This window comes from Podarcis raffonei, chromosome 8 (assembly GCF_027172205.1).
Source record: "Podarcis raffonei isolate rPodRaf1 chromosome 8, rPodRaf1.pri, whole genome shotgun sequence".
Classification (NCBI taxonomy): Eukaryota; Metazoa; Chordata; class Lepidosauria; order Squamata; family Lacertidae; genus Podarcis; species Podarcis raffonei.
In genome coordinates, this window is record NC_070609.1 from 35664498 (window position 1) to 35686057 (window position 21560).

The following is a 21560-nucleotide window of genomic DNA, read 5'->3' on the forward strand; positions in this document are numbered from 1 at the left end:
AGAGCGTCTCCACCCCCATCGTTCTGCCCGGACACTGAGGTCCAGCGCCAAGGGTCTTCTGGCAATTCCCTCCCTGTGAAAAGTGAGGTTACAGGCAGAGGGCCTTCTTAGTAGTGGCACCTGCCCTGTGGAACGCCGTCCCATCAGATGTCAAGGAAATAAACAACTTTAGAAGACATCTGAAGGCAGCCCTGTTTAGGGAAGTTTTTAATGTTTGAAGTTTTATTCTGTTTTTAGTCCTCTGTTTAGCCCAGAGTGGCTGGGGAAACCCAGTCAGATGGGCGGGATATAAATAATAAAATTATTAAATTATTACCGGTATTACTATTAGCTATCTGGTGCTACAGTTTTGACTCTGGGATGCATTTGGGGACCTTCTTGCTCATTCTGCTGAGTGGGGTGGGGCCAGGAACTGTTGTCCCAAAGCTCTGCCCTGATGGGGCAAAGTCTCCAGGAATTTATTTTTTTAATGGTGTGTGTGTGTGTGTATTAAATAGAGTAGGCATCTCAAGGGCACAGAGTTCTGGGATGGGGCTCAGGACGATAAGATCCTGGACACCAGTTTGGAAGGTGACTTGGAAGTCTTTGTGATGAAGAAGAGCAAAAGATTATTCACACCCCACAGCCCACCAGTCCACCTCATATCTGATGTGAGCTCCACAGAGCCCCTGTGACTCTTCTGGGTATGAGAAGGGCAGGCCTTCCTGCAAGCAGAGATTCCCCTTGGCCTAGAGCCAACACCTACAATCCCACAAGGAGATCAGTGTGACATTTTGGCAATGAATTCATGTACAGCCCCAGGGTGACATGTGGGGCCTGCCAGAGAAAACACAAGGACCAAACGGCACTGGGGGAAACAATTGCCATGGTTCAAGGAAATAAAACAGCTGTCTCTTTTTTTTTCTAATCACATCCTGGCTTAGACCCAACCAAGCAGTAGCTTTTCTCCCTATTTTCCAGTGGCAGATCACTGGGGGGAAATGATCGTTGTCCCAATGTACTCTTGCATCATTTCACATGTGTTGACAGTGGCAACTCTCTCTGCCTTATTCTGCCCACCTGTGCCTGTCTGTCTTCCCTCTTGACTTGCAAAATCCCAACCAGTTAAATCACATCCATACCATACAGCTGAACCACATGGTTCTCCCGCCAAAAAAAATCCTGAGAGCTATAGGTTCTTAAAGGTGCTAGGAATTGTAGCTCTGTGAGCTATAGCTCCCACAAATTTTTTTTTCGGGGGTGGGGGGAGGGGAAGCCATGCAGTTTAAATGTGTGGTGTGGATGTGACCTGAGATTTACAACAAAATGTTGTTGTGTAGAGCCAGCCTGTCATGCCCTTTTGCAGGACACTCCATTCCCTCTCCCTTTATTATTATCAGTTGTTGTTGTTATATTTGTTTGCTTTTTACAAAACATCTCCAAGCAACTTACAAAATATTAAAATACATCACTGCCTCCTGTGGGAGCAAATTCCATATTTTAGATTATGCATCATGGAAAGAAGACTTTCTTTGGTCTGTCCCGAATCCTCTAACATTCAGCTTCCTTGGATGTCCACCAGTTCTAATGTTATGAGAGGAGGAGGAGATTTTATTCTCTACCCACATTCTCCATGCCATGCATAATTTCATAAACTTCTTTCATGCCACCTCTTACATTTATGTAAACTGAAAAGCTCCCAATTTTGTAAGCTTTTCACATAGTGCAATTGCTTCTTCCCCTTGAATATGCTGGCTACCCTGTGAGTTTCATTAGGGCCATCAAACATTTCAAATGTTTTTTGCTCAGAAAACAAATGTTTTAATGCTTGGTCACAATCATCAATTTGTTGGCCAAGATTCAGACTTTTATTTTTCAGTTACTATGATTTCCTTTAGGGTGTATGCACAAACACTGAACACTGTACATCTTCACCCTTTGTCAGCATAGTGAGTGTGTGTGTGCTCATGTACTATTTATGTGTGTCCCTATATCTTTGTAAATAGTTTCAGGATTGCATCAGCCGTTTTAACCTGTGGTGGAGGGTAGGGGAGAATATACATTATTAAACAGTGTGAAACAAACAGCTGCTCACAAAGTTCTGTGCAGGTTTCCAGGACACACGCTTTGGAGATTGCTGGCAATGGGCTGCACTCAGCATGTAGATAAGCAGGTGTCAGCTTTCCTCCCAACTGCACCCATTTAACAGGTATGACACACCTGAATGTCCACTGGGTGTTCTCAGACAAAGTGGAACAGCACACAGTGGATGCTCACTGTCCAAGCATTGTCCCTACAAGTGCAGTCAATGCTGGCAAGTGAAAGCAGCAGTTCTGAGGCGATAGGGAGCTGCCTTCTGCTGCATCTGTCTTAAATCTATCCAGCTCAGCATTCTCCACACTGAAAGGTTCCAGACATGGTTTCCAGGGATTCAGAACGACACCTATCTGGAGATGCTGGGGACTGAACCTGGGACCTTCTGCATGGAAAACATGAGCTACGGCCAGCATGATGGCTCCCCATTACACCACTGGACTTTCCATTTCATAGCACTTAATTAATCTATGCCCATGCCTCTTGCTCACACCATTTTGAACCAGGAAATCATTCTTCCCTCTTCTCAAAACCTACTTGCTCATAAGCTCCAATGCATAAGAATATAAGAAGACCCCACTGGATCAAGCCAATGGACCACCCAGTCCAACATCCTGCTCTCACAGTGGCTGAACAGATTTCTGTGGGAAACCAGCAAACAGGATTTGCGCACAAGAGCCCTCTCCCCCAGGCATGTAGCATTGGGGGGGGGGGTGTGCTGCTGCCAGGACAATCATCCCAGGAGGCCACTCATGCCATCCTCCCTGAGCCAGCCCTGCGCCACTTTGAGAGGCTGGGGAGGGCAGTGTAAGAAGGAGGCAACAGCCTTGCGCCCTTGGATCCCAACTCCTTGAGCTAGATGGACCAATAGTATAAGGCAGCTTACTATGTTCTTGGGAAGGGCTGTAGCACAGCATCAGAGCACCTGCTTTGCATGCAGAAGGTCTCAGGTTCGATCCCCAGCACCTGCAGGTATGGTTGGAAATGCACCCTGTCTGAAACCCTGGAGACCATTACTAGCCAGTGTAGTCACTACTGACCTTGATGGACCAATGAAGAAAAGCAACTTCTGCTACGCTTATTTAAAAATCAGCCCCCTGTTATGTACTGAGTTGAATAGGATCCAAACTGCAGCAGTCTGATTGGTCCTAGAATAGGATCCAAAAGGCAGCAGTCTGATTGGTCCTAGAACAATAGGATTCAGAATGCTGCAGTCTGATTGGTCCTAGAACAATGCAGCAGTATGATTGGTTGGCAGGAACCACCCAATCATGCTCCAGATAGAAGTGAATCCACAACCTGATTGGCTTACAGTAGAATTCCGGAATTAGCCAATCATGTGCAGCCCATTGTGTAAATAATGTATATAAAGCAGATGCTTTGAGGGGCTTTCATTCATTCCTCCTCACCACTATGAGCTGAATAAAGAGCATGAAATCACTTTGCGACTCTGAGTATATTTCACCTCCCTTCTTTTTAGAATCATGAGGACTAGAAACTTACTTTTAGGTACAAGTCCATAGCTCAGAGGTAGAGCATGAATAAGATCGTTAGTTCAACGCCCAATGGCAACATCTCCAGGCAGGCCTGGGAGAGACACCCTGACTGAAACCTTGGAGAGCCGCTGCCGCTCAGTGTAGACAGTACTAGATGGACGCAAGGCTCTGACTCAGTAGAAAGCAGCTTCTTACGATCCCACGGCAAAACAAGGCACCACGTGACATGTAAATATAGAAAACTGCAGGTCCCGGCCGAGTTTGTTTCCTTCCCCCTTTTGGCCACGCCTCCCGCTTTGACCACGCCCAGATAGGCCTCGCTCTCTTTCCTACCCCTCCATCTGCCTCCGGACAGACAGGCGGCTTCTGATAGGCCCACGTTTCGAGCCGGCGGCCAATCCGTGGAGGCCACAGCGGCGCCGCGAGGAGGGCGAGGCTATATAAGGAGGGGGCCGCGGATGAGGAAGTGAAGCGTAGCTGTTGGAGTGGTGGAAGCGAGAATTGAAAGCGGAGACGCGATGGCGGAAGCCCCGGTAGGGCTCGGCCGGATTCCGGGAGGCGAGGCCGAAGGGGAGGAGGTTTCGCTCGTGGTCAAGAGCCCCGCGCAGCGGCACCCCGACCTCCTCCTGACCGCCCAGCGCTCGTGGACCGTCCGTCGCCTCAAGGCTGAGCTCTGCCGCCGCCACCCGGATGCCCCGGTGAGCCTGCGAAGACTCGCTCCCGTCCTCCTCATACGGCACTTCCCCACCTCTTCCTTCCTTACGGGCTACACTGCTCCTGAGCGGGGAGGCTCTGTTTGAGAAAACTCTCCTATGGAGCCTCCAAATTCAGACGCAGCCTAATTCGGAAGCTGCCAGGGTGGGACAGGCTGGGGTTTTTCTGCCTTTGTGCTCGGCTATTGCTGGCGACTTGGGGGTTGAAATTGGGAGATGTGAACTTTTAAAGGGGCGAGAGTAATGTCTGAGGGATGTTGATAGTGACTGGGCGGGGGCCAGAGGCTGAAGGCATGGACGGACGTAAAAAAATACCATTAAGCCAGCCTTCCAGATTTTGGGGCTACAACTCCTAACGCCCCCCGGGAGCGCTGGCTGTGGCTGTTGGGAGCTGTAGTCCAACAATATCTAGAGGGCTGCATGTTTGTTTATTTGCATTTATGCCCCAGCATCTTGTCCAAAGATCTCAAGGTATGATTCGCCCTCTCATTTAATCCACATAACAACCCTGTGAGGTAGGTCGAGTGAGTGACTAGCTCCCAAGGTCACACACAGTAAGAGCCTCATGGCCAAGTGGCGATTTGAACCCTGAACTCCCAGGCCCCACTCTGTTCACTACACTGTATTAAGCAGAGCAGGAGATTGATTTTTAATCTCTTCCCACAACCCTCCTTTTTGAAAATTTAGGACTCTGAAACCAAATATGGCCTTGAATGACAGCCTCCGTGGATCACATCTGTGGCCCTTCTTCCCCAGCTTTCCGCCACCTACAGTGGCCAACAAGTTGTTTCATGGAGGGCATGAAGGCAGAAGTTTTTTCCTGCAGTTGCTCTCCTGAGACTGGTATTCAGTGGCATACTGCCTCTGCACCTGGAGGTTCTATGTTGCTGTGGAGTGGCTGGTGATAAACCTGGTTGTTGTCTAAGATCTTCCCTCTGTCATGGAATATTAGTTGCTGGGGAGACTTATGGAGTTGCGCTTTTATTCCACTTAAAGATTTCCCATAGGCATCTGGCTGGTTACTGTCAGAAGAGAGTGGACTTGAAGGGCCTTCAATCTGATGTAGCAGCACTCTTAACACTATGAAAAGATTAAGCTTGCTCTTGTATTACTCATTTTTATTTATTTCATGAAATTTATACAACACTTGATTGCGGGAGAACGCTTCAAAGTGGTTTGCATGGTACCTGCCACCATATTCACCATAGTTCCTTTCTTTCAACTCTTCCCCCAGTCACTGATTTTTGAAGCCTTTATCTCTCTTACGCGCAAAGGCCTTTTTCTGTTTTCTGTTTGCTTTTTTATGTATCCATTATGTACCTTGGCTTTTCTCCAGTGATCTGAGTACATGGTGATATCTGCTCTTTCTACCTGCAGGTAGGTTAGGTTGTGTGGTGGAGAATGGCTCAAGGTGCCTCTATGACCTTCATGGCCAAGGAGAGGTTTGTCTCCGTGGTCCAGGGTTCGTTCGCTGCATTGGCTGTTCTTCCCCCAGTTCTACCTCTCACCTTATTTCTTTTTCCTCATCCACTTTCCCCCTCCTTTCATAGTTGTTCTTTCTGCTTAGGCTGGTATCTCCGGTTTCTGCAGCCTTCTTCCTGTTCATATTCTCTCCAGGCATCTTGGCCTGTACTTACTCTCTAAACAGGCCTTTATATAGCAGCAGTTGGAATGTTAACATTTCTCACCAAGGACTAGGAAGCTGCCAGTAGTGTTTTAACAGACTTTGGAGCATAGAATGCCTGCAAGTGCAATGTGGTGATTTTGATTAAAGTCATCATTGTGATCATCTTGGCCTTTGTTTCCCCCCCCCCTTGCTGTTTATACACTTATTACTGGGGTGATGTATTGCTTTTGCCAAATGTGATTTTTTTTCATCACCCATGCCCAGAGCAAAAGGCTCCCTCCACATCATCAAGCAGTGTTACATAACCAAACAGTCTGGGCACCTCTTGGCAGCTGGTCATTCTGTTCTGGGAGCTTAAGCTTCTTTGAACAGGGTTTTTTTTTCACTCTTCTGCCAAACAGATGGTGCAATAGGGCTTAGGTCTTACTCACTTGTTGCTCTTGATTTATTACATTTGGATGTCAAATGCTGAAATTGCCGAATTCATGGCCAAGGCAAATGACTTCATCATTTTGTGGCTTACAATAAATGATCAGAGATCCTCTGTCTGAAGAAGCTTAAAGCAGCAAAAATCCCCTTATGAACATATGGGGTTATTTTTGTTCCATTCTATTTTTCAAATTAAGAAGCAGCAGTACTTTGTCACTTTCTTTGCAATGCAAATGACCCAGCTGGTAGACCAGTTTGCTATTTTGGCAAGGATGGTTTGAAAAACCAAAAAAGGGTTATAAGTGCTGCTTTTCTCTAGTACAACTACTAGCAAATGCTGTGCTTGAATTCAAAACAGATTGGGGCAGCCACGTAAACGTTATGAAACTAACTCTTCCCTTTTGGTCTCATACTGACACTACTTCACAATGTTTTAGTTTGTTAGCAACAAGAAAAGATGGATCCAGCTAGTAAGTCTAGTTTATTTTATTCTTCATTCAGTTTACAAGAATGACATGACCAGCGTTTGATCCTCCCATTGTGCTAGGCGCATTTTGCGACAAGAATTTCATTAGCATGAGCAGTTTCTGGACGCGGTACTGCGCCTAAGATTTCAGATTAAAACTACAGAGTGGAAGGAAAGGAGAACCTTTTTCTGTCTCCCCACTTCCAGCCACTCTCTGAAGACTGGAGAAGAGACCCTCTTAAGAATGTTAGGGGAAGCATGGCTTTGTTTTTTGCAGTCTTCAGATGAGGACTAGACCATGAAAAATGAACATAAGACTTTAGCTGCAGTTCATTCATTTTCAGCTTTGTATTGTTATATTAAAAAAGTATGCCTAGACTTTCCGTTGTTGTGCCCATAGCCTAGGTTTAAGGTGCCATTTAGCTCGTAGCTTTCATATCTGTTTCTAACACTGAACATGACTGATACATTTTGGCACAGCAGTTAAAATATGGTATGTTAAAATAAAAATTTAAATATGCTAATTCCTAGATTAGGTACTGGGACATGCTAGCATACCTCAAAATTAAATTAAAGGCTCCTGTGCATTGAGTACCCACCCCCAGAAGATGCCCCCCCTCTATCTTATAGATAAGTAAAACTTAAATTATTATTTTCTAACAATGAAAAGGGATTTGTCTTCACATCCATTCCCTCTGCTAGCATGGTTGCAGGGGTGGGGGTTCCTACTGTGGAATTCATACTCGACCCTCCAGCAAGTAAATTTGTCTCATAACACTTAAGTCAGGCCAGTTTGAAATTTCCAGTAATGCTGCGGTGTCAGATGACTTCTTCACAAGAACTGCAATTTCAAAGAAGTGTGGCACAGTTAATTTCACTTAAGAGCAAAATAGGGGGTTACCGGTAATTCTGAGATTGAAATAGTCCTACAGAAACCCTATTTGCAATTAGAGAAAGAGTTATAAAAAGGTTCCTAACTGGAGATAGTGATTGATACTGGCTTCTGTCAACTTGGCCAAGGTTGCTCATAGTTAACTGGAGGTAGAACTTTGGTCAAAGTGGACATTTTGCAAGTGGCTGACCATTGCACTTGTCAAAAACACAAAATAAGGATTCAGAGTTTTGTTGATGAAATTTCTACAACTGCCTGATATAAACAGAAACTGATATTATTATCTGGGCTCTGGAACCACTTCTTAGCAGCAGCAATAGCAACAGCAACAGCAACAACACTAAGCTAGGTCTAAAAAATGAATTAAAGGGCACCTTGTCTGTCAACATCAGTATCTTGGCTTATATTAGAGGGTTGTACTTTGTGCCCCATAATGTAAGTGCAGTCTTATTTTACACTCTCACTCAGTCACCAGGTTGATGAAGCAGGTGTGGAGTTCTTAGATGTAGGTACGTCTGAAACTACATCTTCCCTTTTTTTTGGTAATATGTGTCCCAAAAAGGTCTTCTCTGACCTGACAGCATGCATCTGTTCTGCCTCCTAGAAGTCCAGCAAGCAAATCCAAAGTAGTTTCCAAGCATAACTATAATTGAGGATCTCAGAAATTCTGAAATGCATAACTTGTTCATGCAGTAGCTTTGTATTACAAATAAGTTTGCTACAAGAAGGATGGGATGTAAATACTCCAAATCAGACAGTTGTGTGTTTTTGTTTTTGCATTGTTTGCAAAGGTACTTTGTTAAGATGGAAGTTGAATAAATCAATAAATATTGCACATGTTAAGTTCTGCATGGCTGTTCTGCATAATTCAACAGAATGGGTCCTGACCATTGTGTTCTCTTCCTCTTAAAGCCTGAAGACGTTCAGAGACTGATTTATTCTGGGAAGTTGTTACAGGACCATCTTTACCTGCGAGATGTGCTTGCCAAGGTACTTGGATGCTGCATGCTGCTAGTATTGCTTTTGTTAACTCTAGTGGATGAGCAAGTAAATGCAATAAACTGAACTCTTGTTTGAAACTTATTTTGGTTTATATTTCAGCAGGATATGGTGCATGCTCTCCACCTGGTGTGCAACTCAAAACTGCAAGAAACAGACGTGAAGGTATTTATAAACTGATAAGTTGTTCAGATTCCTACCTTACCTTTATCCACAATTTAGGTATAGTTCCCCTTGGAGCTGTTACTACAGCCTTGTAAGAGCATGAATATTGCATTGCTCTGTAAACCATAGCAGGTCCACCACTTGCATCTGTTAGAGTCCTGGGAAGCTCACTATTAGGCCACAAGAGAGGTAACCACTCCCAGAGGTTTGGTGCCTTTGGTGCAGCTTTGTTTTTAGCTGTCATGCTATTGACACGCCCATCCTCAAAGACTTTGGAGCTTCAGTTTGAAAACCATCTAAATTAGTAGCCATCTCTGAAACTTTTGGCCTTCAGAATTAAGCTGTAATGGTTTTCTCCCTTACCTGGCGGAATGGAGAGAACCAGTGGGATATGGGTTAGCTCTGGATATAAACTTTATAGGAAGGACAGAGAAGGGTGATGATTTCAACTTGCTGGTTTCACTTTTATCCGTGTGATGGTTATATTTATCATAATGTTGAAGTAAAGCTGTTGCTGGGGTGTAAACATAAGCTCTGTGCGTATGTGTGGTATATTGCACCCCTCAGTTGATTCTACTTGAATAGTTGTTACCATACTTGCTATGCACATTTGTGTTTGCACACCTGAAACCTTCTTCTTTCTGTTTGGGGAATAGGCCCTCTGGGAACGTGACTGACGAGGGGATTTCATTTGGATGCCAGGGGGACTTCTCCCCAGCTGTATTCTGCTATTCTGTTGTCAGTCTGGTAGAACTGTCCCAGAAACCAGCACACTTACCAAACGAAACAGGAGCAACTTATGCGTAGCACTTAGTAACTTTAGGTAGCAGAGTGCCCTCATAAGGTGCTTTGGTGGGAGCAATAGAGATTCAAGCAGAACTTTTCCAGAAAAAGAGTTGTTATTGAAAAATTGTGAGGTAAATTACTAAAGTCTTGTCACAGAAGGTGGTGTGGGGAGGGAGAAATGAGGTGAAGGCAAGCCAAGAGCGGTTGTGTGGTGGTGTTTGGGGGAGGAAGGAACAGGGTTGAAACCATGGGGGGAACAAGTTATACCTCCCCTTCCTCGCAATTTGTCTGAAAATCCTCTCAAAAGGGAGGGAGAAGCTCCCATGCAGACACATTCTTAAGTTTCAGCTGATCAATGTTTTCCTCAGGTTGTTGAAGCCAAGCATCAGCCAGCAGCCTTTAGCCAAGACCCGCCTTTGCTTCCTTCAGTTCATTCTTTGAGTCAGACGGACATCCTCGGCAACCAGCCCCTTGCAGCAGAGAATGCTGGCAATAGGTAAGTGTGGTGTGAGTGACTCGGTTCTGCCTGTTGGGTACCTGCCTGTTGCCTGCTTGTTCAGACAACTTGCTCTTGAATCTGTGTACCCTTGAGATGGCATCTATTTATCCTCTTGGCAGCAGCTGGTGCCCCTGGCCTGCTACTGGAATGGGTGCCTAGCAGTGCACCTTAACTCCACGTGTGAGGTACCACTTTGGGGAAAGCAAAGAACAACTGTGCAAATGAGAGAATACCTGTCTCTCCTTCAAGCCTTTGGCTTTGACCTTCTCCAGCACCCAGCACAAATAAGTAAATGCCTCCCTTCTCCTTGCAAGCCTGCTTGGCATGTGAGAGGCCTTGGGGAGGAGAGAGAGAGAGTTGGTGGTGAGCATAACTAGCAGCTGGCTAGCAAGCCAAACCAAAGACTCCTGAGCCCCTAGTATAGGGATAGTCAACTTGGGGCTCTCCAGAAGTTGGACTACAGCTCATGCATCCCTGATCATTGGTCATTCTTCTTGAGGGTGATGCTAGTTGTGGTTCAGCAACATGAGGCCCAGTACGTCAGCATGTTTTCCCCAATGGAACTTTGACTGCAGCACAGTTTAATTCTTCCTTCTGATTCGTTGGTGATGCATTTAAAATGTTACAATCTAAAAGGCCTGACACACAAGGATTGGGGAAGAAGGGAGGGCGAGGAAGGACACCCAGGGACGAGTTCCTTGTTGTAAGGACTATGTAACCAACAGCTGGAATGAAAAGAGCTTAGAGAGAGGAGCCACAAATAGTTAGTCTTTTACCAGAGCAGAGATGCAGAAACCCTGCCAGTCCATTCTCTTTTCCAGTTCAATAGCCTGAAGATTAAATGCTGATAAAACATCCTTGGCCTGGAGGGTACAGCATTACAAAATCCTTGCCATATAATTTTCAGTGAGGGCAAGGGAGAAAAAATAGTATGCCTGTCCTGATTAAGCATATTTTCTTCTCCTCTACATCAGATCTGCACCGGCGCAGCACTGCTTTCAAGGCTATTCATCCTATACAACATACCGCATGCTGCAGTTCTGGTTCCATCAGTTTTATGCAAGACAATACTACATGCAATAGTAAGTTGCTGTCTTCGTTGTGATCTATTTCTACAAGGAGCTAAATCCCAAGCATTTTGACAAATTTGCATACTGGTGTGATGTGGCTGAAAAGCTAGGGCTCTCGCCTGTATGTATTCAGTGTTAGCTTATATCAAACCCCTGGCACAAATAAGCTACGGTGGTCCTTGGTGATTCACTGAATCAAATACACCCTTGAAGTGCACCTGTTGTTGGCTTGCTATTTTGAGGCTGCCAATTTGTTTCATGCACATCGTAGTTGAGCAAGCTCTCACCAGCTTTCTAACTGAGCTCATGACTTTTATCTTGCATCTAGCATGGCTGCCAGTGCTGTTTCTGGTGACGTATCCTCTACACGAAGTACACAGGAGATCCCAGTTGCAGCCCCGGTTGCGGCCCCAGCTCCTCTTTCTGGTCCTTTTCCTGCTGAAAACCAGGCCAGAAATCAAAACGTTCCCCCTCAGGTAAACCCAGGGGTGAACCAGAACCTTCGCATGAATGCCCAGGGAGGGGCTTTGATGGAAGAAGAAGAAGAAGGCGGCAATCGGGATTGGCTGGACTGGCTCTACTCAGCAACCCTCTTTTACGTCTTCATCAACATTGTGTATTTCTACTCCAGTATGAGCAGGCTTCTCATGGTGATGGTGGGCACCCTGCTGATGTACCTGTAAGTTTCTGCGGCCTCATCTTATCTCTCTCACTTTTTACCACTAATCTTGGTGCACATTATTTTAAAATAAGTGTCTGCTGGGGGAGACTAGTGGCCAAGTGTGGATATTGTCAAACTGTGATCAAGGCTTCGGGGTTGCACAGTCACTCAGCCAGGCCATGAGAAGATAGTGAGAACGTACCACCTAAGAACATAGGAAGCTGCCTTATATATGAGCCAGACCCTGTCGGTCTAGCTCAGTATTGTCTTACCTTGGCTGGCAGTCATTTGCCAGTATTTCAGGCAGGGCTGAAAGCCTGCCCTACCAGGAGATGCCATTGGGGACCTACAACAGCCTCCAACCTATGGCTGGTTGACAAAATATCATTAACATCCAAAGTGGAGGGCAGGGCAGCTTAGTTTTAACCACAACTTGTTAACGTGTTGGGATCATAAACCACAATTTAATTTGCTCAACTAAGCTTATTTCTTGGTAGGCTTTGGTACAGAAAACCGTGGTTTACAACAAGAAGTGAAAATTTCCTATTATGGCTGGCAGGGAGCATATGTGAGCGGGCCTCTGTATATAAAGCTAAACTGTGGTTTCCTGTTTTATCTGAGCTGGCCCACAAACTCTGCTGGACATATTTCTGCAGCTCCCTTTAAGTAGTTGTAAGGAGGCTAGTGCTTCAAACATTTACATCTACTAAAATACCACTTGTGAGGGCTTAAGAGGAAACATGCACCACAGGTAAAAATTGTTGGGGTCAATGACGTCCAGGGGTCCGGCACACTTCTCTTGCGCAGCTCTGGTCTTCCCCCCTGGGACCTTTGACTCAGCAGAGCGTAAAACACAGCGGAACAGAAGCTTGAACGTTCTTCGTGTGAAGGCAATAACTCAGGCTGAAACGCAGCAGTCTCCTTAGCTTAAAGTCTTTATTCCTTAGCAAAACACAACAGCTATAAATCTCCTGGCGACAGTTCGCCCATGTTGCTTGCTCTCTCAACGGAGCTAACACGCACACTGAAAGAACACAGTAAACCACTCCCTTCAGTGTTCTAAGCCCGCCCTCAGAATGTGAGGCGTCATCACTCAGAACTCTTAACCCTGTAAGTTCTGAGCCTCTCCTAACACCCCCTCTCGAATCACGTTCTGAGAGGACCTCTGAGTGTTCAACACCTTCCCCATTGCCTTCCGCCCCTTCCTGGCATCGTTGTTAGGCACCTGTTGAACCTCACAAACCTCAGGTTCGCACTGTGCGAAACCAACCCACGCATTTGTGACCTGAAACCTCTCAGGTGGAATTCCCTTTGTAGCCCGCGAAGACCGCCTGGGCACAAACTGGGGTGCTCCTTTTGACCCACTGGGGCCAGCATGTGCGTCTTCCTCATCAGAAGACTCCCCCTCTGACTTGACACGTCTGTGAGCTCTCTCCATTATGCGCACAGGAGATGAGGGCTCACTCTTGGACATTCCCTTAACAACCTGTGGAGACGCCCTACTCTGTTCAGGGACCTGGTCTCCACCAGCAGGTTCAGGCTCTGGCTCTCCTTCCTCCTCAGAGTCAGACAGACAATCTGAGTGAACATCAGAGCGCACTTTGCGCCTTGCCCAACCATCCTGCTCAAAGAACTCAGCCTGTTTACTGACCAGAAGCTTGGTCTGATCACCTTCTGGATATGCGAATCTCCACCCTTTTGTCGCAGGCTCATATCCACAGAAGATCATTTCCTGGTACCTTGGGCCACCCTCCTGCTGCAGAAACTTTGGTACAGGCACCATGGCTCTGCTACCAAAAGTGCGAAAGAAATGCACAAGCGGCTTCTGCCGATGAAGCAGGAAATACGGGGTGTCACCTACCACTGCGTTGTAGCACCTGTTCATCGTGAAATTGGCCGTTTTTACTGCCTCCCCCCAGAAACTTTGAGGCAAACCAGAGTCATCCAGTAGAATCTCGGATGCTCGAACCAGAGCTTTACTCCTAAGCTCTGCCACGCCACTCTCCTGAGGAGAAGTCACCTTGTGACGTATCCCCCTCTGGCGAAAGAAACTCTTTAGAGCAGACCCAGTGACCTCAGAACTACGGTCAAACTGGAAACCTTGCACCTTGGTGGAGAACCTCTGTTCCACCGCCGCAACCCAATCTTTGATCAGTTGCGTTGCTTCCTCCTGCGTTGTCAGAGCAAAAGCCCAGGAGTTCCTAGTAAAATCATCGATCAAAATCAGCAGATGCCTGGCTTTGCCCAGACTTGGCTGAGGCATAGGCCCAAACAGATCTGCGTGCACAAGCTCAAAAGGCTTTGTGGTTACCCTCTCCACTCTGGGATAACTGCATCCCTTGCTCTTGGCTTTTCTACAAGCCCTGCAATTTAGGGTTGCACCACATTCTCTTACCTTGCACCCTTTGGTGCATTCTGATAACATCTGAACGTCCTCACAGGACCCATGTGACATTCTCTTGTGCCACACGCAAGCACATGAAACATGAGTGTTCCCCACTCCCTTTTCCTCCAGTGGAGTTTCCAGAACAAAGAGGTTGTTCTGATTTTTCTCAACACGTGCCAGTTGCTTCCCCCCTCTGGAAATTGTACAGACATTGTTTTCAAAACTCACTGAATATCCCTCCTGTAAAAGGCACGGTACAGATAGCAGGCAATGTTTTATCTCAGGGAGAACATAAACCTTCAGTTCAGCCTGTAAAAAAGAGACAAACATGTTACCAACATGGGTTATACGTCCCTGTGAACCTGTAGCAAATTGAACTGTTTTCTCAGTTGAAACAGCCTTGCAGTTCCACATTTGTCCATCAGGTGGCGCTGTTACCAAATGGGCATTCGCAGCCGAGTCAACAACCCAACGTAGGACTCTCCCCCCTCCGGAGTTGTCCTTCTTTGTTGCCTTAGCAACTGACATCCTGCTGCCCCCGACCTTGGGGCTCTCGCTGCAGGTGGTGTTGTCCAAAACAGCCATCGAAGCAGTCAGCTGATAAGCCTTCCCACGCCTGCTCCCTCTGTTGCCATGGAAACCCGGCTGGTTCCCATGGGAAACGACCTTGGAAACATCCTGCCCTGGCTCCCTTGCTCTCTGTGGGCAGTTGCGACGCAGGTGTTCAGCCGAGGCACAAACAAAACATCGCCTAGTGGAAAACTTTGCAAACGTGCCTTTGGTCTTCTCTGCCCCCCCAACCTTTCCAGCAGCACTCCTCCTTGAGGCTTTTCTGCTGTTGGGAAAATGGCTTTTGGCTTCTGCTGTGGTTTCTCTGCAAACCCCCTCCAGCTCCTGCCAAACAGCCTGGGCACTCTCAAGACCCTTGGAATGGCCTGCACCCCCATTCTCTGGTGCAAAGCTCTTCTCTTCTCTCAGCTGTTCTCCAGCACGCAGCTCACGTATTGGGGCATTCCGGCAGCCCTCCAACACAGTCCCAGCCCCCTCTGGGCCTTCTGGGCGTCCCTCAGCCCCTCCTGGACTTCCAGCCCCCTCTGGGCTTGGTGCCTCCTCAGAGCAATTCTCAGCCCCCTCTGGCCTGGCTCCCACTGTCTTCTTCAGTGCCTGCCTTCTCCCGGCCCAGGGCTTGCTCCCGTCAACCTTATCAAGAGGGATTGACGACCTCTGGCTGTCTGCCATCTCTCCCCCGGGGCCCGGCCTACTTACAGGTAGCAGCAGCGCCTCCCAGTCCGGCAGATCCTTCCCAGCGAACTCCTGGCTGGCACCAGCTACTCCTTAGCTGGCCTTTGGCTGCTGGCCTCTCACACGCACGAACGTTGCTTATCTTTATTGCTGACCTCCATAACCTGTTGGGGTCAATGACGTCCAGGGGTCCGGCACACTTCTCTTGCGCAGCTCTGGTCTTCCCCCCTGGGACCTTTGACTTAGCAGAGCGTAAAACAGCGGAACAGAAGCTTGAACGTTCTTCGTGTGAAGGCAATAACTCAGGCTGAAACGCAGCAGTCTCCTTAGCTTAAAGTCTTTATTCCTTAGCAAAACACAACAGCTATAAATCTCCTGGCGACAGTTCGCCCATGTTGCTTGCTCTCTCAACGGAGCTAACACGCACACTGAAAGAACACAGTAAACCACTCCCTTCAGTGTTCTAAGCCCGCCCTCAGAATGTGAGGCGTCATCACTCAGAACTCTTAACCCTGTAAGTTCTGAGCCTCTCCTAACAAAAATAACTTGTTTTGCAACCTGTCGCTCATTTTCACTGTTGCACATACAAGAACTGCACGCTACACACTGACGTCTGAACTTGTCCTAGTAAACTATCCTCTCCTTTGTATCCATTTCCCACCTGGGGGACTGTAGCACAGACAGCTCTTTACTATACTGAATGCAATTTTTATACATTAGCAACAGTAAAAGCTCCTCAGCTTTTGCAGTTTGTTAGTAAACTTGGGTAGACAGCCATTCAGTTTATGTCGGCAGCCCTTTAAATGGACAAAATAACTGTCTTTGGTCTTTTTTATTTAGCAAAATTTATAAACTGCTTGATTGTTTAAAAAAAAGGAAAATCTCTTAAGCAGTTTACAAAAATATAAAAAAGTAATAAAATTACTGATAAAACAATTAAAACCTATTAAACATTTTCAAAAGATGATTGCAATCAGATGCTAAAAAGAAATGAAACTGGTAACTCCCACATGTCTGGATAGGTCTGATATCAATAGGCAGGGAGTTCCAAAGTGTACTTGTACGGAATTGGTATCTTAGTGTGGCCACAAGCATTATCATAATAATATAATAATTTATTATTTATACCCCACCCATCTGGCTGGGTTTCCTCAGCCACTCTGGGCTGCTCCCATCCAAACGTTAAAAACACCTGTGCCAGTTATGCAGATGGAAGCAGTTGAGTGGGCATATATGGGGTAGGGTGATTCAGCAAATAACATTTCCCACCTTGAAAGTTACATTACGGATGTCATGCAGTGCACAGAACTCTGAGCTGTCTTTTATGAAATAACTGGAAAGGCTTGTACAGCAGGAGCTAAGTCAATTGCTCTCCTCCTGTCCTTGAATATTGAATGGAGGCTCTCTCCCATGCCAGATGGGTTATCCTGACAGGGGGTTTTTTCAGACTTCCCTTTGGCATTCTGTCTTATACCTCACTGGTTTTGTCTTCTCAGGCACCAGGTTGGATGGTTTCCTTTCAGGCGGAGGCCAGCTCAGCCTGCTGAGAACAATATTCCTCTCCAAGCAGCTGTTAACCAAGACCAAAACAATAATTTACAGGTAAGTTCCTAACAGGATATAATTTCATTCATAAGCACAATTTTGAATGGTCTGATGAACTTTCCAGCCCAAACCTAAGCAGCTCAGAATGAATGCCACTCGTTCATAGGGACTTGCTTCCTGGATAATTAAGCTTGTTTAGGGTTTCAGCATTGCCTCAGTACTGTTTCTAAAACACCTCTGTATATTCTGTCCACATATCTTAAGTGGCTTGGCGCTTATGTACTGTAAATTGTTCTGTGCGACAAAATAATTTAGGATGCAAAGTGTGCATTCGGTATTGGCTTCCACTTAGCACAATCGACGTGCTAAAATTATGTTGTAGAACTTGAGATGAATCAAGATGTTGAATCATTTGTTGGGCATTTTCCTGATTTGGTGGTGCTGGTTCTATAATGTGCCCTGTGCTTTGTATGTGAGACCCAGCGCTGGGCAGCACCAAATGTTTTGGTCCTTCTGGGGTGGGTATTCCTTTTTTCAGGCAGCCAAACCATCTCCAGCTCCTGGCTCTTCCTGTTGACTGAAGGCTTTGGAGACCTGATGATGGAAAATGTCCATCTCCCAGGCCCTAGATGTCACTGCTAACGTTAAATGAGGTGTAATGTGTTGAATTAATGCAGCAACTGTGTGCTATCTCAGAAATGGTTTTTGGATCCTGCATGTTGTTAATACATGCTTGGAGAGCAGGTTGCTCCCAGCTTCTAATGAGGTCCTTGCATGAAGTGCTCTCCCTTCACAGAGTCTGCCTAGCCAAATATATCTAGTTTATGTGACTTATGACAAAGTAAACCTACAACTGGTAATATTTGCCAGTGTCGAATCTAAAGCTACCCAGGAAGAAAGCCGTAGCACTGCAGGAGAAGGTCAGTTGATGATCCTGTCAGGGAATTATTACATCTTTCTCTTTCCTTGGTTTAGCAGGAGGAAAATGCGGGGGGTCAGGGTGAAATGGAGGCACCTGACACCACACCAGAGAGTCAACCAGCACCGTCTTCGTTCATGAGCACTGCCTGGCTTTTCTTCAAGACTTTCTTTGCATCCCTCCTGCCTGAGGGACCCCCAGCTGTGGCCAACTAGCTGGCTGCTTAGCCACACAAATAGCCAGTAAACTGCAGCTGTCTGTTTGCTGTGAGACCTTTGGCTGAGCAAGGACTGGACTGGACACCAGTTTGAATGCTGGAAGTGGCCTGGTACCAATGGACGAAAAGGAATTACTCTGCTTTCAGAAGCGAAAGACAGAGATTGCAGCAGCCATAAGACCAAAGTACAGAGTGCCAGTGAATTGTATGGGAAAATTGAGTGAAGGCCTACAGCAGTGTGCAATTCTGTACTGAATGCAAGTAAGGCTGTTGATGGACCAAGAGCGAGAGAAGCACATTGTTTCTGCTGGTGTAACTTGATTCCTGTTGGAATGTATCTCATGCTTTAATTACACTGAGTGTAGTATCTTGCGCAACCAGTGAATTGCTAGATATGTATTATAAGAGTTTTACAGGGAAAATTTATGCCAAAATAATTAAAAGCTGTGCTTGCGCTCAATAAATGTAGAGAGCTGTTTGCATAAATAGCTTCCTACTGAAGATTCAGTTGAGCCGTTTATACTAAACAGTATAGCAAGAGCAACCAAACCCACATGTACAGGTTCATGTCAAGAACTATCACCCAGTTTTATCAGTTGGAGTGATCATGTAGATCCAAGGATTCTTTCCCTTGATAAAATCTTCCAGGCTGCTTTCTGTTAGGACTTCTGATACGCATCTAATCAAAAATATTGTCAGCTCTTTTTGCCACCACCTTACAAACTCAAGATATCTGCAAACTAGAGTCTTTTGCAAGCAAGGCTTAGAAAGACGATGGCCCATCTGTCTGTTCCTGAATTTCAGCAGCGGAATATTTCTCTGCATTCTGTTTTTTGTGCATTGTATTAAATGGGTTTTTTAAAAAAAATCTTCCAGAAGAAGTTCTCTAAAACATGCATTATGTTACTAGCTTAATTTCTAGTGGTTTGTATTTTAAAATAAGCATGCAACTATGCAAGTATGAAGAAGACCTGGGAAGGGAAATAGGTATTGAAAATGTCATATTCACATTTTAAAGCTTGTGCTTTTAAAGGGTAAATTGCTTAAGAGCAGTATATTTTGTGCCTTTGGGATCTGGAGATGTTTTTCCTTTGCTCCTTATACTTTAGGAGGCATTCCTGATACCTCCATTTCTGTTAATCTTTGGCTTGCATCTCCTAGAACTTAATGAATTTGCATTGAGAATCTTTTCAGCTCAGGGATAATTTTTCTTAGATTATCTTAACGCACAGGGCCATTGTCCTGCGTATACATTGTGAATATCAAATGATGCTGAATTTATATTTTCACTATTGCAGATTGTAAGCCTTCAGTTCATATCAACTTCATCTGTACAGCTGACCACTTTCTCTTGTATAATATCTGTTGAACAAAGTTTAACACGCAATGACTTAATTTTATTAAACTTAGATATTGCTGTCTAGCCATTCATTCGTCGGTCACTGCACAGGTAAAACTGTACAAGAAACACTCTCCAGTCAGGCATTAAGGACAAATGGTATAACTGAGTGGCTGAGAATCTGAACTCCTTTCCCTGTACTTCTCATTATCTGGCAGTCTCTTCCAACTTTACTCCAGGTCTGCAATGCTGAAGGATATAATCAGTACTTCATCATAAGATGAATAAGACAAGAAGAGCCCTGCTGGATCACACTCTAGCATTACTTTCTGGGCAGTGCTGCCGGCAAGGCTGTTGAGAACTGTGCTGCTAAGACGACAAAAGCTCCCGTCCTTCACTTGTAAGGATAGAGAAAACACCAGTCTCTGGGAAACAATTGAGGAAATAAAGTGCATGTCGAATATACAAACAAACCATCAATCAGTAGTGGCAAACTGCTGGAGATATTTTGTGGGATGCAGCCATGAAATTCGCTACTTGCCTTGGGAAGGTAGCAGATGCAGGCAAGTAGCTATGTGGCAAAATCTTCCACTGTTCCTCCTTTGCCCCTCCCCAAGTTGGTACGGTCTATGCAGCTGTAGGTGCATATGCAGCTGAAGGCCCCTGGAGGGTGGAATCTGCAGGGGGTGGGTTTTCAGCTGCTTTCTGGGCTGCTCACAGTAAACAGATGGTGACCCTTTGCAACAAAAGTGTTTTGCATCAAAATTGTGAAATAAACATATACAAATAATTATAATGGAGCATTTCATTTTCAAAACAGAGCCTGAGTTTGCAATTGAAGAAAACTATCAAAATGAAAAGGCAGCTGCTGATTTTTGGGGTGGCCTGAATTTTGTTGGTGTATTTCTTGTGGGGATTTTCTGCTCAGGTATAAATATAACTTGGCCAGCCTTGGCAACCCTAGCAGCTGGACTTGGTTGGTTGAGGTGATGCCTTTGCTCATTACACTCCAGGCTGCAAGGAGCTTGGGCAGGGTAGCTGTGTCTGAGTCAAAAGCACAGGTATTTATTCTGAAAACTTCTCAAACTCGTGATTGACTGACCACAAGGTGGCAGATTGAGTAAAGACCTGAAAGCAGCCTTGCTGAGTTGCTGCTCTCCTTGCCTTCAAGTAATTTAGGGTTGTGATAAGTTTCACCATTTTACCTCCCCTTTTGGGGCAAGGTCTTTGAACGGGTGCTCATGGCCAGATTCAGGCTCTTGGATAAAACTTGATTTCCTGGATCCCTTTCCATCTGGGTTTAGGCACTGAAACTGCCTTGGTTGCACTGTTATGATGAGCTCTGTTGGGAGAAAGAAAGTGGAAGCATGTCCTTATTAATTCTTGAACTTCACTGCAGCTTCCAATACCATTGACCATGCTCTTCTGCTGGAGTGGCTGTCCAAGTTGGGGATGGGTGGCACAGCACTGCAGGGGGTTCCAGTCCTACTTGGATGATTGTTCTCAGGGGTGGGTGCATTGCTCAGCCGTGTGAAGCCTGCAGTGTGCAGAGTTTAATCCCCCTCCCCCATGTTGTTCAACAGCTACATGAAACTGCTGAGTGGCGTAATAATGAGCTTTAAGGGCAGGGCAGGGACTGGCATTTCCTAGGTCTCCCTGTCCCAATGCCAGAAATCTAATCACTGTACCATGCTTGGCCTTCCAGGGACCCAAAAAATGTATGTAATGGGTACCCTGCCCCCCCCAAAAAAACCTATTTTAGAGTAAAGCCATGGGGAAATAAAATGTGAGAGGGAACACACAGCAACTGAAAAGCCATGGTGTTGGTGGGAGCAAGCAGGTAGAGAAAGGGTTAAGTGCCCCCATGCATCCCAATCACCTAAATCCAGCCCATGGACGGTCTGAGAAACAGAGTGTTTTTACATGAGTAGAATGTGTGCTTTTATTTAAAATGCATCTCTGGGTTATTTGTGGGGCATAAGAATTCGTTCATTTTTATTTTTATTTTCAAAATATAGTCCGGGCCCCCACAAGGT

General features: G+C 45.8%; 1 protein-coding gene across 2 annotated transcripts; it reads left to right on the forward strand.

The window, feature by feature from the left end:
• Positions 1–4012: 4012 nt before the first annotated feature.
• On the forward strand, positions 4013–19608 carry HERPUD1 (homocysteine inducible ER protein with ubiquitin like domain 1). Of its 2 annotated transcripts, none has more exons than XM_053399206.1 (8): positions 4013–4267; positions 8609–8686; positions 8798–8860; positions 10015–10142; positions 11120–11227; positions 11544–11894; positions 17001–17106; positions 18028–19608. In XM_053399206.1, exons 1-8 carry the CDS (start codon positions 4088–4090, stop codon positions 18181–18183), a joined length of 1170 nt encoding a protein of 389 aa, XP_053255181.1. In that variant the 5' UTR covers positions 4013–4087; the 3' UTR covers positions 18184–19608. The 2 variants fall into 2 exon arrangements, with proteins under 2 accessions (XP_053255181.1, XP_053255180.1); XM_053399205.1 differs by having other exon boundaries at positions 4014–4267; positions 18025–19608.
• Positions 19609–21560: the final 1952 nt, after the last annotated feature.